The 15,017-nt window shown below is 44.6% G+C and overlaps 1 protein-coding gene across 1 annotated transcript in view; it reads right to left on the bottom strand.

The window, feature by feature from the left end:
* Positions 1-15,017, bottom strand: part of sema4gb (sema domain, immunoglobulin domain (Ig), transmembrane domain (TM) and short cytoplasmic domain, (semaphorin) 4Gb) — a 52,490-nt gene that overhangs the window by 16,098 nt on the left and 21,375 nt on the right. Inside the window, exons 3-6 of the mRNA XM_061231198.1 lie at positions 2,791-2,942; positions 1,935-1,997; positions 1,084-1,182; positions 217-310 (exon numbers count right to left, since the gene is read on the bottom strand). Of these exons, the coding sequence (XP_061087182.1) occupies positions 217-310; positions 1,084-1,182; positions 1,935-1,997; positions 2,791-2,942 (408 nt within the window). The remainder of the gene's footprint in view (positions 1-216; positions 311-1,083; positions 1,183-1,934; positions 1,998-2,790; positions 2,943-15,017) is intronic.

Genomic DNA, 15,017 nt, shown 5'->3' with positions numbered 1-15,017 from the left:
TGCACCCAAATTTTTATATTGATGGCCACTTATTGCCTTTAGTCGCTCGACAGCCTTGTGAAGCTGAGAGCAGTTTAAGCTGTGCTCTGTCATAATAACCGGTGTGTCGGCATTTAAAAAGCCTTTTAATGAGGCTTTCAAAAGCAGGCCTAGCTTTAACTGCCAGAGGCAGGAGCCACTCATGAAAATAGGACAGGCTGCAGCCACAGCACCCACCTACAAGCAGCCCGGTGAAACCCTTGGCAGGGTCATAGGGGCACTTCTCCCGCCCCTCCTCAAAAGCAGAGGAGAACCTGAAGTGCTCTGCATCCTGGGGAGGGGAGAGGAGAAGTGAGGAGTTCAGTGGACAAGCTTAGTTCTGAGTCACCACCCTCCTGATATGAAGAAACACAGCCTTTAAATTATCATTGCAAATGAAGCCTGAGGTTACAGAAAAAAATGCCATTCATAGCATGGTCATTATATTAACCCCTAAAGTATCATCCTTAACACAAGCATGAAAATGACATACCCAAAATAAAATGCCTACTATTCTTGAACCCTTTTGACTACAGGCATAATCCTAGTGTCTTCTGAAGGGTAACTCTTTAAGGTTTGTTTTCCAGTATTACTCTAAGTATTACTAAATCAATGTTAATGAAGCTCAAACACAATGTAAAAGATTTTTTTTTTCTGACCGGATATAGATTATTGTAGCTGTGGCTGGTGTGCTTAGGAGCACAATTGAGCCACAGCCGAAACTCTGGACAAATTCCCTTTCAAATTTGATGACAATGTCACCAAAAATATGCGTTCTGCATTTTTTTTCTAAGCTTTGTCTAGGCAGTTTTCCAAAAATGACATTTGGAGACTGCAAAAGGACACATGGAAACTCAGCTGGTGAGACTTAAGGGGTTAAGATTTCATTACACAGTATATTTACACACACACACTCATATCACTAGCCAAGCTTATAACTTTCAGTTATTTACTCTTCTTTTTCATATTTGAATGTAATACAGTTTTATTTGCTTTTTGCAACATAAAAATTACTTTTGCAATGCATTGTGTATATATCCAAAATATAACGGTGAAAGGTCTTACTATGTAGGCACAGAGAGGTCTGAAGGCGTGCGTTCCGCAGACGTACAAGTGCGTCTCGTTGTACCTCTGGAGGAATCGAATGTGATTGTAGCACTGGGTCTGTTCGAGTGAGACACAGGCCGTTGGGGATACAGTTTGAGATAAAACCTGCTGCACAGACACTGGATGAAGCCATCCGTGCCCGTCATTAAACCCACACAGATAATCAGCGAGGCTCCGTCATTTTTGCAGCTGCGCATATTTTCAGCTGCCCACGAGGCATGCATCTGTGGAGGTACCCTTCTGAGTCGAAAAAGTGCTTGAGTCAGGTGGCTGAAACTTAACACGGGGGTTTATCCTCAAATTCCATCAATGCTTAAATCTAATTTTCAAAATCTGGAGTTTAGATGGGGGATGGGGGGGTACTCACTTTGTAGCAGGGAGGTTAATAGCTCTGTCGCTCAAAAAATGACAGATTGTTTCTTGTGTGTGGGGGGGGGGGGGATGTACCCCCTGCTTCCAGTCACTTGCATGCACTATGCTCATAGTTGACATTGACATGTACTGTACTTTTTCCCTGTGGTTAAACTTCCAGAATTAAGAAATATGATAATTATGATATTGGGCAAACATCCGATATTGTGTACCACTACAACCTGTACCATCAAAGTACAAACAGTCTTTCTATGGTGAGATTAACTGAGGTGCGAGCATAGAACCTAGGTACTTCCATGGTAACTTACGATACAACTGCAGTAATGGCGGGGCATTGTGTGCAGGGCATTGTGGGTAGGGTGTGGTCATTGGGTGCTGTGTGACAGGAAATGACAGGGAGGAGGGTGAAGAACAATATCCTTGGGAGGCCCCTGTACCTGATTGTCCTTCCCTTTGTTTAAGCATTGCCTCTTCTGCTCCGCTGATGCCTCCCACTCAATCTGCAAAGAGCATCAAAGGAGACCCATTAACGGCAGGGAGAGAGAGCAGGAGGTGCCAGTCAGCCTTTTCATAACCTTTCTGCTAATGACCATCCACAATAAGCACCTCCCCCTCCACCCACTACCCATTAAGTCTAGAGTGCAGTAAGAAGTGTTGTCAAGGGCAACAGACAGGGTCAAACCCTGCTGAAAAAAACAGGCTAGCTTTGAAAAAGCTGGCAGTTGGTTGACCAGCTCAGATCAGCTCCATACTGAACATGGTTTGACCAGCTCAAGCTATGCTTTGAAACAGAGGGTAGCTGGTAATTTCATAGCTGGGTAACTAGTATTAATAAGATGGATTTAACACCACACTGCAAAAAATGGCTGCCTTAACACAAGTCTTGTAATAAGACATATGATCGTATTTTTTTCCTCTCAAGTAGAAGATATTAGCTTGTTTTTAAGTTACTATTTGCTTGACAAGTAAAATTTTCTCATCCCATCAGCAAATCTTGAAATGAGTCAAACTTTCTGACCCCATTGGCAGTTTTTTAGCAAAAAAAAGTAATAGAAAAGTCTAAATATAAGACTACTTGTTAAGACTGTCTTATTTTTTGCTTTTTTGCAATGCTGGGAAACTACAGCCTCTTGCCCTGCTTGCTAACCCTTCTCTCTTCTTCCCACAAAGCACTGGCTTGGCAGCCCCTTGAGTAAACAGTTCAGAAAGTTCCGCAGCAAACTGCGTCGGACCTTCGTCTGAACCGCTGCGAGCTGGAAACGGCCTCACTCCAGGCGAGTTCAGTGAACTCACGGTCAGGTTGTTGCCGGGGGCAGCGATGTCGCTGGCGTCCAAGGCGAAGACTGCACCCCTGGCACCCACGTACAGCACGGCCGAGCCCTCCTCCAGCAGCAGGGTGCTGTAGTTCAGAGTGGTCCCCCCGAAACGCCGACATCCCAGCAACCCTGAAACGGCAGAGAACAGCAGGACATTCAGCCCCCAGGCTCATTTTAGTCTTGTAAGATCTTTTTTTTCTTTCAAGTAGAAAATATTGGCTTGTTCTAAGTTAATGTTTGCTTGAAGTCTTGAGATGAGTCAAACTAATTGGCAATATTTTTGTCCTTTTTAGTAAAAAAGTAAAATAAGATTTTCAGTCTCAATATAAGACTAAAGTACTTGTTATTTTTTTGGCTTTTGCAGTGCTCTGTTCTGCACATAAGCAGAAAGTTTCTTCACACAGCAAAAAGTCTGTCTTCACAAGTTTTTAGTCTTGTAATGAGACTTATGGGGCCATTCAACATTCAACAATTTAGTCTAGGGCTACAGGCTTAATCTATGCCGGTGAAACCAGCCCATAATCCTATTTTTTGCTCTCAGGTAGAGAACATATTAATTTGTTTTATGTTATTGTTTGCTTGACAAGTGAAACTTTCTTACCCTACTGGCAAATCTTTAAATGAGTAAAACTGTCTCACCTCATTGGCAATATTTATGTCTCTTTTTGCAAAAAAGTAATATAAGTAAGATTGTAAACCTAAATATAAGACCAAAATACTCAAGAAATGTAGAGGCACTTATTTGTATTTCTTTTCAGTGCACAAACACAAGGATGCATGTCAGCACACGCATGCATGTACATACATGTGCGTCCATGCGTTTGCATGCACATGTAAATTTGTGTACACACGTACTGCATGTGTTCATATTTATGTGAGTGTGTGCGTGGGCGGGTGTTCATGCGCATGCATATCCACCCCAGTGGCCTTGCCTACACTTCGACCATCCTTCGCGCGGATGTGCTTAATGACATCACTCACGCAACGTGTGAAACCGCGCCGCAATGAAGGACGGGCGTGCCAAGAATACGATTTACAACGCAACGCTTTAACGATCGCCGAACCAAAGCATCTTTCCGCTGCCCACTGCTTTCCATTGGCTAATTAACCGCACGTGCCCATTTCCCTCGACAGAACACTCGAAGCCCCCGGGCGTCAGCAGACCACGCCCCTCTCCCTGATGTTACGCGTCCGTTTCTCGTTCCCATTGGCCGAGAGGAGGGTAGCCAGTTTCTCTTGTTTAAAGCGCAACGCTAAATGAGTTCTGAAGGGAAGCGGTCTGTCTGCGGCAGGGGTAATAACCGAGCGTCCTGGGATGATAAATCAATGGGAGCGCAACATAAAAGTTATCTCATTATCAGGAGCTGGCTGCTTCCCCGGCCGCCTCACACGAGGGTGGTGAGAATGAGCAACTATTAAAGCCTCCCAGGAAACCTGCTGACTCATCTCTCTCTCTCTCTCTCTCTCTCTCTCTCTCTCTCTCTCTCTCTCTCTCTCTCTCTCTCTCTCTCTCTCTCTCTCTCTCTCTCTCTCTCTCTCTCTCTCTCTCTCTCTCTCTCTCTCTCTCTCTCTCTCTCTCTCTCTCTCTCTCTCAATCTTGCTCTCTCTCACACTTGCTTTCTCTCACTCTCACTTGATTTTCCTCTATCCCCCCTCTCTCTCTTTCTCTCTCACACTCGCTTTCTTTCGCTCTCTCTCACTCAATCTCGCTCTCTCACTTTCTTTCTCTTGCTCTCTCTCTATCCCCCCTCTCTCACTCTATCCCCCTTTCCCTCCCACTCTCCTTTTCTTTCTGTCTCCCTCCCACTCTCCTTTTGCCTTTCTATCCATTTTTCCCTCTCCTCATCGCTTTCTCCCCCCCTCTCTCTCTTTCTATCTATATCTTCCTCCTTTTATTTCCCTCTCTTTCTGCATCTCTCCCTCTCCTCGCTCTGGAGGTCATGGGCTGAACTGGCACAGCAGCTGCTCTGGTTTCACCTCCCCACAGGCATCCGCTCCTGATTCAGCACCTCGCGTGTGAAAGATCACAAAGATCGCCAGTCAAAGCCACTTAGCCGCACCATCACTACACCACCATACCCCACCCTACCAATGCACCATACCCCTGCCACTACATCATATCACTATATCACTCACTACTATTATACCATCCTCCTGCCACTACGTCATACCATTATATCATTTGCTGCTGCTATACCACACCCCTAGTATTGTATCATGTATTCATGGCATCGCATATCCTATGAACATACTACATTCCTGCCATTGTATGATAACTCCCATTATACTGTGGCAATTACACTAAACATGAGCTGTTGTGGTATTGTATTTTTATGATCGTTCTCCACACCCCTGCCATTGCCCCATAGCTCCATCCCCAGGAGAAGAAAGCGAACTATGCCTGCAAATATGAAAAAATGAGAGAACAAAGAGCAAACACCAACCTCACCCCCACCAAACATACGCTCTTAAGAGGCATATTTGCCTGCATCTCACCTCTCCCCACCACCTCTCCACCCCCCCTTTTTTCAGACTGCTCCAGAGAGGTGCTTAAATATTAACAGTCTTTACAATGGGAAAAAAGACCTGTTCTCACAAATTAAGGACAAAAGATAAAGGTGTTCCTTTGGGCTGCCTCAGAGTGCAACTGAATGTTCAACACTGCATTTAACAGAACACTTAACACATTCAACTCCCTTTTATAAAAAAAAAAAAAGGATATCTCAAGAGGTTTGTGCCAGACAAATGCACATGGTCATGAGGGGCTGTCCCCGTGCTCTTGCTGAAGGAAGGGGGCAGGGGGGCAGGGGTATGTAGGGTAGGGAAAAGATCTGGGCTGGCAGTACTGGTAACTCTCCAGGGAAATGCCTGGAATCCAACTCCCACCCAACTCCCCTGCATATACACAAACAGAGACGCACACTTGCCACTCCTACCGCTAAAACCAGCCAGTTGATACACAACTTCTTGCCAATACCCCCCTCCATCTCTCCAGCCATCCCACAAACACACACACACACATCCCAATTCATCCCCTTCAGCTAGAGTACTCCCTCCCCCAGTCACGTACAAACACACACACATCCAAGTGCATCCCCTTCATAGCCAGAGTAGCCCTCCACCAGACATATATACACACAGGCTTCTTTACAACAAGCCAGCCAGCACATAATCCCTGCCTCACAGGGATTGCTCAGCGAGGACAGGTTGGCATTTCCCTATGTCTCTGTTGCTGAGCACACCGTGATTGGCCAGGAGAGAGACAGCAGGCAGAGACCACGATAACATTACGGTAAGTCTCACCCACTGCTGCCTGGCCAAATGAAGAGTACACCCAGGGTCATTTAGCACTGAACGTCCCTGAAGGTATCATGGAGGTTATTTATTGTTCTTTATGGTCTTTCTCTATACATTACACATTATGTACACACTGCAAAAAAAATAAATAAAAATAAGTCAGTCTCAACAAGTATTTAAGTCTTATATTTTATAAGTCTTATTTCTGTTATTATTTTGAGATAGTTTGACTCATTTCAAGATTTGCCAATGAGGTAAGAACATTTAACTTGTCAGGCAAACAGTAACTTAAAACAAGCAAGATTTTAAGTCTCATTGCAAGACTTATTAAGACAGACTTTTTTGCAATGATAAGCTAGATAATTTGTGTCAGGTTTAATTGTATATCCTCATACTAACTTATTAACAAGATGGCTAACTGAGAGAGGAAGCCAGTACATAGCACAGCTAACCAGTCAGCATTATAGTATGTAAAACAAGAGCTTGATTTACAGTACCTAAGCGAATGTTGTCGCCGTAAAATGTGTCATATTTTGTGGATTTGAAACACCAGAAAATGCCATGATAAACTGTGTGGGAAGGCACTTGGGGTTTACCAGGCCTAAACATAATAAAACAGAGCCTGAGACAATAATACTGTTCCCACCTCCTTCACATAAAAGCCATTTCTTCAGGCATTTTTAAAGCAAAAGCTACTTTGAATTAAATTTTAATTGGATTTAATTTCATCACAAAATACACATCACAAGTGTACACATAGTTCAGGGGAGTCAGACTCCTGGAGCATCCTGGAGGGCCACAGGTATTTGTGGATTCCTCAGCCGATTAAGGCCTTGAGAACAAGGTGCATGGATTATACAGCCAGCAAAATGGGGCAGTTTGAAGCACGGGATTTCTCCAGTGTGACAGAAGACCGGGAAGTCTCGGGGGATGGAGGGCGGAGGGGTGATGGGGAAGTGGTCATTACGGTAGATGACACCGCACCCTCGAGAGGAGAGCACATGTCGAGACTGTCGCGGTGCAAATGACACGGGGTGAAACCACACACATCACCGACTGTCTGCGCCAGAGATGCACTAAAACAATAATTACAGTACACGCAGTAGTGGAGGGCCGAGTGGCTCTGTTATCCAGCCAAACCTGCTGTTAGATCTCCCTGCTGCAGCCAAGCAACATTTACAGGCTGAACGTGGAATATTCCAGAACATACCAGATTTGCACTGCCAGTTAACAGGTTTAAAACGCAGCTGAAAATGCACTTATTTAGGGTGGCTGTAAGTTAATACATTTGTTCTATAATTGGTTTTATGTGATATTTTTATTAATTTCTTTTAAACATCCAGTAATCGTGGTGGAGGAGTGGAGGGCCGTGTCCTTTGATTTGGGTTTTTCAGTCACCGAAATATCTCCTCTGTTCTCAAATGTAAGCTATTTTTGGTTGTATAATTCAACGTATCAATGAGTTTGCCACTGTAATAGCTGTGTATTGTGGCAATGGTGATCTGATGTATTAAATGTAAACTCAGGTATATTATAATTAGACTTATTTATTTTTAATTTAAGTGTTTGCATTTAGTTGCTGCCACATGATTGGCTGATTAAATATTTGCATTAACAAGCTGGTGTAATCCTAATAAAGTGGTCACCCAGGGTATATTGTGCAATGTATAATGTGTATTGTATACATGCACTGCTTGAATTTCATTATAAAATCGCCTCAAAACTGCCATACACCCATAGTCCTGTACTGTTTATTCACACTCAACATTACTGTTACACAATGTACCAGACCTGGGTCAAATAATGTCATCGTTTTTAATTCAACAACCTTTCTGTGCTTTACTGAGTTTGTCAGTCCACCCTGCCTTCTGCTCCTCTTGGTTGACTCAATTGCACCAGGCACGGTCAATAGATCAATCAAGCACAGAAAAGTATTTGAATCCAAAAAAATTACATTATTTGACCCAGGTCTACAATGAACACGCCCGTCTGCACTCCTCTGTACAGACAGAGGACAGTGCAGTGACAACACAGGCCAACAAATACTACTGGACAATCCAAATTGGGAAAGAAACAAAACACAGCCCCTTTGGCTGCTGTGTGACTAATCCTGTTACGGTACCGTTCCAGGGAGCGATGGGGTCCCACACTCTGGTACCGAATCCAGACTGTGTATAATTGGCTCTATAGCCAAGGGGATTGCCAGGGGAAATTGCATGTCATCGCTCTCTGGCAACCCCAGCCGGTCAACCGGCTGGCCACGATCTGCTTGCTCAAGACACACGTGAAGCTCCTTCCTCCTACTTGTCTGTGTAATGTCTGCGCAAGTTCATCTTGTGGACTGCATCACATGCCTCAGTTTCCCTGCATTGACTGCACAGGCTGCAGAAATTCACCCTGGGTGCATTCCAATACTCCAGAATACATGCGCCATCCCTCCACTGACACCTCATCTTCTATCCAGAAGTACGAGGAAAGGAGAAAATCTTTCTGAGGATAGGAATGCACCTCATGTCTGGCAGATAAGTAAAAGTAAAGCAAAGGAAAAATCTTCCCCGGTATTTTGTTCCAATTACCTGGATTTGCTAATTAGCACAATTCATCAGCCAGGAGAACTAATTAGTGAAATGAGCTGACCGAGTTCATGGGTGGAAGAAGCCCATGGCAGGATTTTCACTTTCTGACCCCTGGACTCTCCACCGCTGTTGGCTGGTGAATATGATTGGGCATTTTAAATTGAGAGAAAAATATGTGAAAAACAGTACCAAAAATGAAACATTTCTTTCAGAAATGTACTATTAGATAGGCTTCCTCTTAGTTGTTCCTCCTAAATTACACTATATTGTACTGCACCACCTACATTAACCGTTCTTTACTGGACTATTGTAGATGCAGTTCCTGTAATATTATTTAAAATGTCATCTAGCCTCCTCACAATAGGAGACACTTCTTGTGCTTCAACTCTGCAGAATACTGCAGGTTTCTGCAATCCCAGTATGATTGCTTCTGACAGTGAATGCACCAAATCAGGCATTACTGACTCAACACCCGCTCCCAACCTTCCTCTGCTACAGTGCATCTTCTGAGCACCTACACACACACACACACACATGCCCTGGGGACTCAAGGGACTGTCAGCTTGGCCATTGCTGTTCATCTCAGACATGAGCAACAGAGAGATGATGGAGCAGGGGAAAACACGTGGGAGAATGCGAGGAGAGAGAGAGAAAGGGAGATAGAGGGAGAGAGAGAGAGAGAGGGAGATAGAGGGAGAGAGAGAGAGAGAGAGAGAGCATTGTGTGGCTGAGAATGTGCCAATGTGTGTATGTGTGTGTGTGTGTGCACATGCATGCATATGTGTGTACAGTATGTGTGTGTTTGTGCGTGCATGCATGCGTGCGTGCGTGTGTGTGTGTGTGTGTGCATGTGGGAAGAGGAGAGAGAGTCAGCAGTCCTATGGACAGTGTCACTCTGGCCCTGGGAGTTGGCTGACTCCATTCGGGGCATCGATCACCAGTGTTGCTCCCTCCCAAGGGCCTCCCCCACCCACAACTCATAGCTTCAGAAGAGGGTTCAGAAGAGGGTTGGGCAGAAGACATTAGCATGCCGGCAGCCAATAAGGAGCAGCCTGTGCCACACAACCAAATAGAAACCAGAAACACATACACACACACACACATACTGTCACACAACACCCCAATCCCTCTGTGACATCAGCATAACCAAGCCCAGTGACAGGACACTCCTAGCCATGGGGACATTTCCCCAGATGCACAATGTCTCTGGAAACACTGTGGTTCTAAAAATAAAGTCACGCGCTGCACAAATAACACAAGTTACGCAAACGCTATTACGACATAGCCCCAGGCCTGTGTGAGGTCACCTCCTTCCATTACGGCTCAAACGTAATGGCTCAAGCGCATTCAACAGCCTCACATAAAATGGAGATCCTCTTTTTTGTGTTGCATAATGATGATGAGGATGCGTGTGATGATAATGAAACTAAACTCCGTGGACCATAAGAGGAGAGAGGGGAAATGCGGGTTCTTGACACCAAGTCCTAAAAGCCATTTGGCCTTCAGCAACTTGGAGCAACAACAACAACATGCCCTTCATACTCGGCACAGAAAAGAATGTCTCTGGTCTGTTGGCTTCTGACAGCCGGAGGGAAAGATTTATGGGCCTATAATGTGCCTCAGACTAGAATTTCAGGTCCCATCTGAGGGAGGGGCTACAAAATAATTATAATACATCGAAAAAAGTGGCTAGGCCAGTTTGTTTGTGTGTGTGCGTGCATGTGTCTGTGTGTGGGTGTGTGTGTGTTACATTACATTACATTATTGACATTTGGCAGACGCTCTTACCCAGAGCGATGTACAGTTGATTAGACTAAGCAGGAGACAATCCTCCCCTGGAGCAATTCAGGGTTAAGGGCCTTGCTCAAGGGCCCAACAGCTGTGCGGATCTTATTGTGGCTACACCAGGATTAGAACCACCGACCTTGTGTGTCCCAGTCATTTACCTAAACCACTACGCTACAGGCCACCCTGTGTTGATGTAAGCAGTAAGCAAGCAGGGAACTCGACTCAGCTGAACACAAGCTGACATCAGCAGAAATAATATGACAGACAGAGGAAGGACAAGCACTCAATTTCCTTCAAGCGACACCAAGGACACGCCCGTGACAGGGACCAGAGCATTGTTGTGCCCAGAATTCCACCGCCCACCCGCACCACCACCCACCCCAAACAGAGGCCCAGGCTGAATACCAGTGAGAGTGACCGGAGTCAGGGCTGAACCTAAACAGGGCAGCAGGACCTTGAGATAGAGCAGGCTTAAAGACAGCCAAACAACACAACAAATACCTTAATGACAGTTAATATTTGGGATGTATATTTACCTAGATATAATACTCCTACATATGAGAAAGGAGAGCCTCAAATATGCACTGTTGATGGTTTATCGGCCAAAATGTTTTACACGGCAGCTCCTATGGCGAAAACAAATCCATTTCAAAAGCAAGCGAGACCACGGCTGGAGGTAAAGAACATTTAAAAAAAGAAAACTTTGAACACTGAAAGCTACACAGATTTTTTTCCCTGTGTAGTTTTCCATGTCCGAAACATCACCTCTTCACAAGCCTGCCAGTGATTTCAAATAGGTTCATAAGCACAGAGGTATACTGTGTTAGAGTGAGTATACAGTTTTGTACAATGGGACAGCACCCAAGGTGACCCCGCCATTCACCACCTCCACCTGCCAAGCAGAAGAATTCCCTCTCCATTGACCGAGTATTGTATTCCCTGTGAGGGATCGACTTTCTCTGCGCGATTGTCCCATACGCCTTACTGCTAATGCCCACAGGTCAAACTGAGCCTCCATCTGCAAAAGCGAACGGCCATTTTCCCTCACGTGGCTCTCAACGCGACACGACCCCCCACTTCTTGACACAACAGAAGCCGTTGGGAGGAGACATCCTCGAAAGAAAATGACCACACCCAGCACAGCACAGACTTTCAACCACAGTTGAAACAGACAGGTTATCAACCACATGCCTCCAGGCTTTCTGTCTCCCACAGTGTAGATGTCAATAGTCAAAGGTTCCCAGTGAATATAACACTGTCCCTGGACTCCAGGACACTGCAGTCCGTGCTGAGCCCTACCAACCTTGGTGTTTGTGTCCCCAGACTGACCCTTAGGCAGGGCTTGCCCTATTCCCAACACCAGTCCCGCGAGACAGGAAAGGTTCCCCATGACGACCACGGTCATGAGATATCCAGTAACCCCACTGATCGCAGACAGCCAACGAGCAAGATCAAATTGTAAATTCTGTAAGTTCACTATTTTCTGACCAATGTGGTTGATCACATTTCCCAAAAGAACTGCAATTTTGCTGAACAGTGTGTTCGTCACTGTTAGAACTGCATGGGTTGGACTGTATAGGACTGTTCTGTCTAAACAGTAAATCAGCTGAGATGGCAACTCCCGTACGCACATTACCAAAGACTTATTTACCATTGCAGCCTCCCGTGTGTACGGTGTCCTGTGCACCTGCACTGCAACCCCTCACCTGTCAAACACTGCGTGTGTGGAATGTGCCAAGTGTGTACACTGTAGACATAAATACAGGTGCGACCACCTGCCAAACAATGACCCCCTGTACAAGGTGTGTGTTTGAGTAGGGGCTTGTGTGTAGTGTGTGCGGGTGGGTGGGTGTATATTGTGTGCGCATGTTCGTGTATGTGTGTGTTTTTTATGTGTGTGTATGCGTGCGGGTGAAAGGAGTAGTTAAAACCCACTGGCTGAACCTATTTCAGGCTGGCACAGTGCTAGGCTTTGTCCTTAAATTTGAGCACAGTGAACACACATAAAGAACCCCAGCCATCATCCTGGCCAGCAGAGAGTACTTACAATTTTACACCTCACCAGTTTTCTAACTCTTTCAAACTGCTGAATTTTCTTTCTTTATTTTTTCAACTGGAGCAGTCCCGCTAAACGAATCCTCGTGTTCAGTGCGTACCTGTTTGTTCCCGGTGTTTGCACAGCATGCTGGGATTGTCCTGACCTGGTCTGTTCTGGTGTGTTCCATCCTGACCAACCGCAGCCCCGCTGACGGCCGGTCGCCATGTCGCAAGACGTGGATCAACATTATGCAAGCGCACAAGCGTCGACCGCGGTCACGTCTCAGAGCACCAGCTTTCTGTCCACTCAAAATGCAGTTATTCCTGGCTTTTTACTTTACTCCATTAAACCACCATCAGGTCCATACATATACAAAGAAATGTAATATGCACAGGATATGGATGTATTAGAACTGGAAATGAAGAATGCATATTGGATTCATATATCCAATTTCAGATACAGGTTGTTGAATTAATAGGTATTATTGTCCGATATATTCTCAGAATACATAAATCAAACAGCACAGTTGTGTATAAAAGCACTGATAACTGATATTTTCTGCACGTTGTCATTTTTTGTATATTTCACCATTTTATCTTCTTTAGCTAGTTATCTTAAATTCCTAGTTTGATCTAAATGTTGAGTAATTCTTCTTTCAGATCCCAGCTTGTGTGTGAGGGGTTTCCACGATGTGCAATTCTCCTACATCACACGGTCTGTCAACAGAATGGTGTTTTTAAATCATGAGTTCCTTCTAACTTGTGATGTTTACAGCCACATAGTGGTTTCAACCTCAACATTTACAATTCCAGAGAAGGAAGGCTCTTTCTCTTTATTCATCCCTCGACTGTCAAACTGGTTGAGAAATATATATATTTAAAATTATTTAAATATATACATATATTTCATAAAAACATAAAAGCAGTAAGGCACCTTTCACAGAATTAGGCATATGCAGTGCATAATTACGCTTTAGTCTAGTTGTTTTAAAAAAAAACTTGACAACGCTCCGATTCCGTTTCTCCATCAAACCTGAGGCACATCAGAGGAGGCCGATCAAAAGGCCTGAAACGCGGAGGACTCACAGAGAGAAATGTCATTTAAAAAGAGTGCTTTTATCTCTCTCTCACACAGACAGGATCACACAATGTCAAACACTACTGGGACTAACAGCCATGGGCTTGACGAACGAGCGTAAAAGGAAATGAAATCAACTGTCAAGGATAATCTCTGCGTTTGGCACAATGAACAGATGCGTAGAAACCCGGTGAACCGGCAGCGAAGAATGAGCGTTGGGTTCTGAGCTTTGCTTAACTCTTTCACACAGCTGATTTTTACTTTTTGAGAATATTTTAAAATATTATTTTACTTTTTAACAGGAACCTGCCATTCAACCCCAAAAACCCTCAGGTCTCAAAGCCCAAGTTCCAACTCCTGCAAGGCATGCTGGGGCTGTTTCTCGCTTACGCTGACTGACACTGGCAATAACAAAAATTAGTCTGCAGGAATGTATTCGGAAAGCATCCAATGGAAACCCGTTCAATTGATTGGTCAGTTAGGAATGGGAGGGCGTGGTTCTGGGGAGGAACAGAGATCCAGAGACAGAGGTCAGGAATGGGGCTGGACTGAGGCTTTCCCCTGAATCTGTTCAGGAAGATGCTTTACACCAGGGGTGCACAACAAGGGCCGATCCGTTTCAGGATTTTGTGCCAACTTCTGGTCTTAACTATTTAATTGACTCAATCATATCTTATCTGACGTGTATGAGTACCAGACAGTGTATCCTAATGACTTTACTGTGTTCAAGTACAGGTTTGAACCAGGGTCATTTATAGAGCTGTCAGTAAATGAAAAACAAGGCAATTTGTTGGAGCAAAAACCAGTATGAGGACCGGAGTTGTGCACCCCTGCTTTACACACACATTAATATTACAGTATCTGATCGCTCCAGGTCCAGTTGGCTTCAGCGCAGGAGAATCAGGGCACAGCTGAAATAATCTCCCAACCCACAGGTGGGTAATCCAGGTTCAGTAAGAAAAGGACCTCCCTCGTATTTTGTTTCAATCAACCTTGATTTGCTAATCAGCGCAATTTGTCAGCCAGGAGGTAGAACTAATTACTGAAATCAGCTGGCTGAGTTAATTGGTGGAAGAAACACATGGCAGGACTTCTATTTTCTGACCCCAGGACTTCCTACCTCTGGCCCTACGTGAGTGGATTGGCAGAACTGGGGATCAGAAATCCCTCAATGCAGGTCAGCATTCTACAGTCTAATGGAAAACACTGCACATAGAGTCCCTAGGTACATACACAGCCACACATATATATACATATGAATCTTCACACACACACACTTAAAAATACAGACTGAAAATTTATGTTCAGTGAAAGACCCACAACAGACACATTTGCGCAGATACTAAAGTGAGAAAATGTCTGCTTTATTGCTGTTTTCCAGTCAGCTTTATTAACCACAGGGCTACATTTAAATACTGCACTATTTTG

Source organism: Conger conger, chromosome 2 (assembly GCF_963514075.1).
Source record: "Conger conger chromosome 2, fConCon1.1, whole genome shotgun sequence".
Lineage (NCBI taxonomy): Eukaryota > Metazoa > Chordata > Actinopteri > Anguilliformes > Congridae > Conger > Conger conger.
This window is presented reverse-complemented; position numbering and strand designations above follow the sequence as displayed.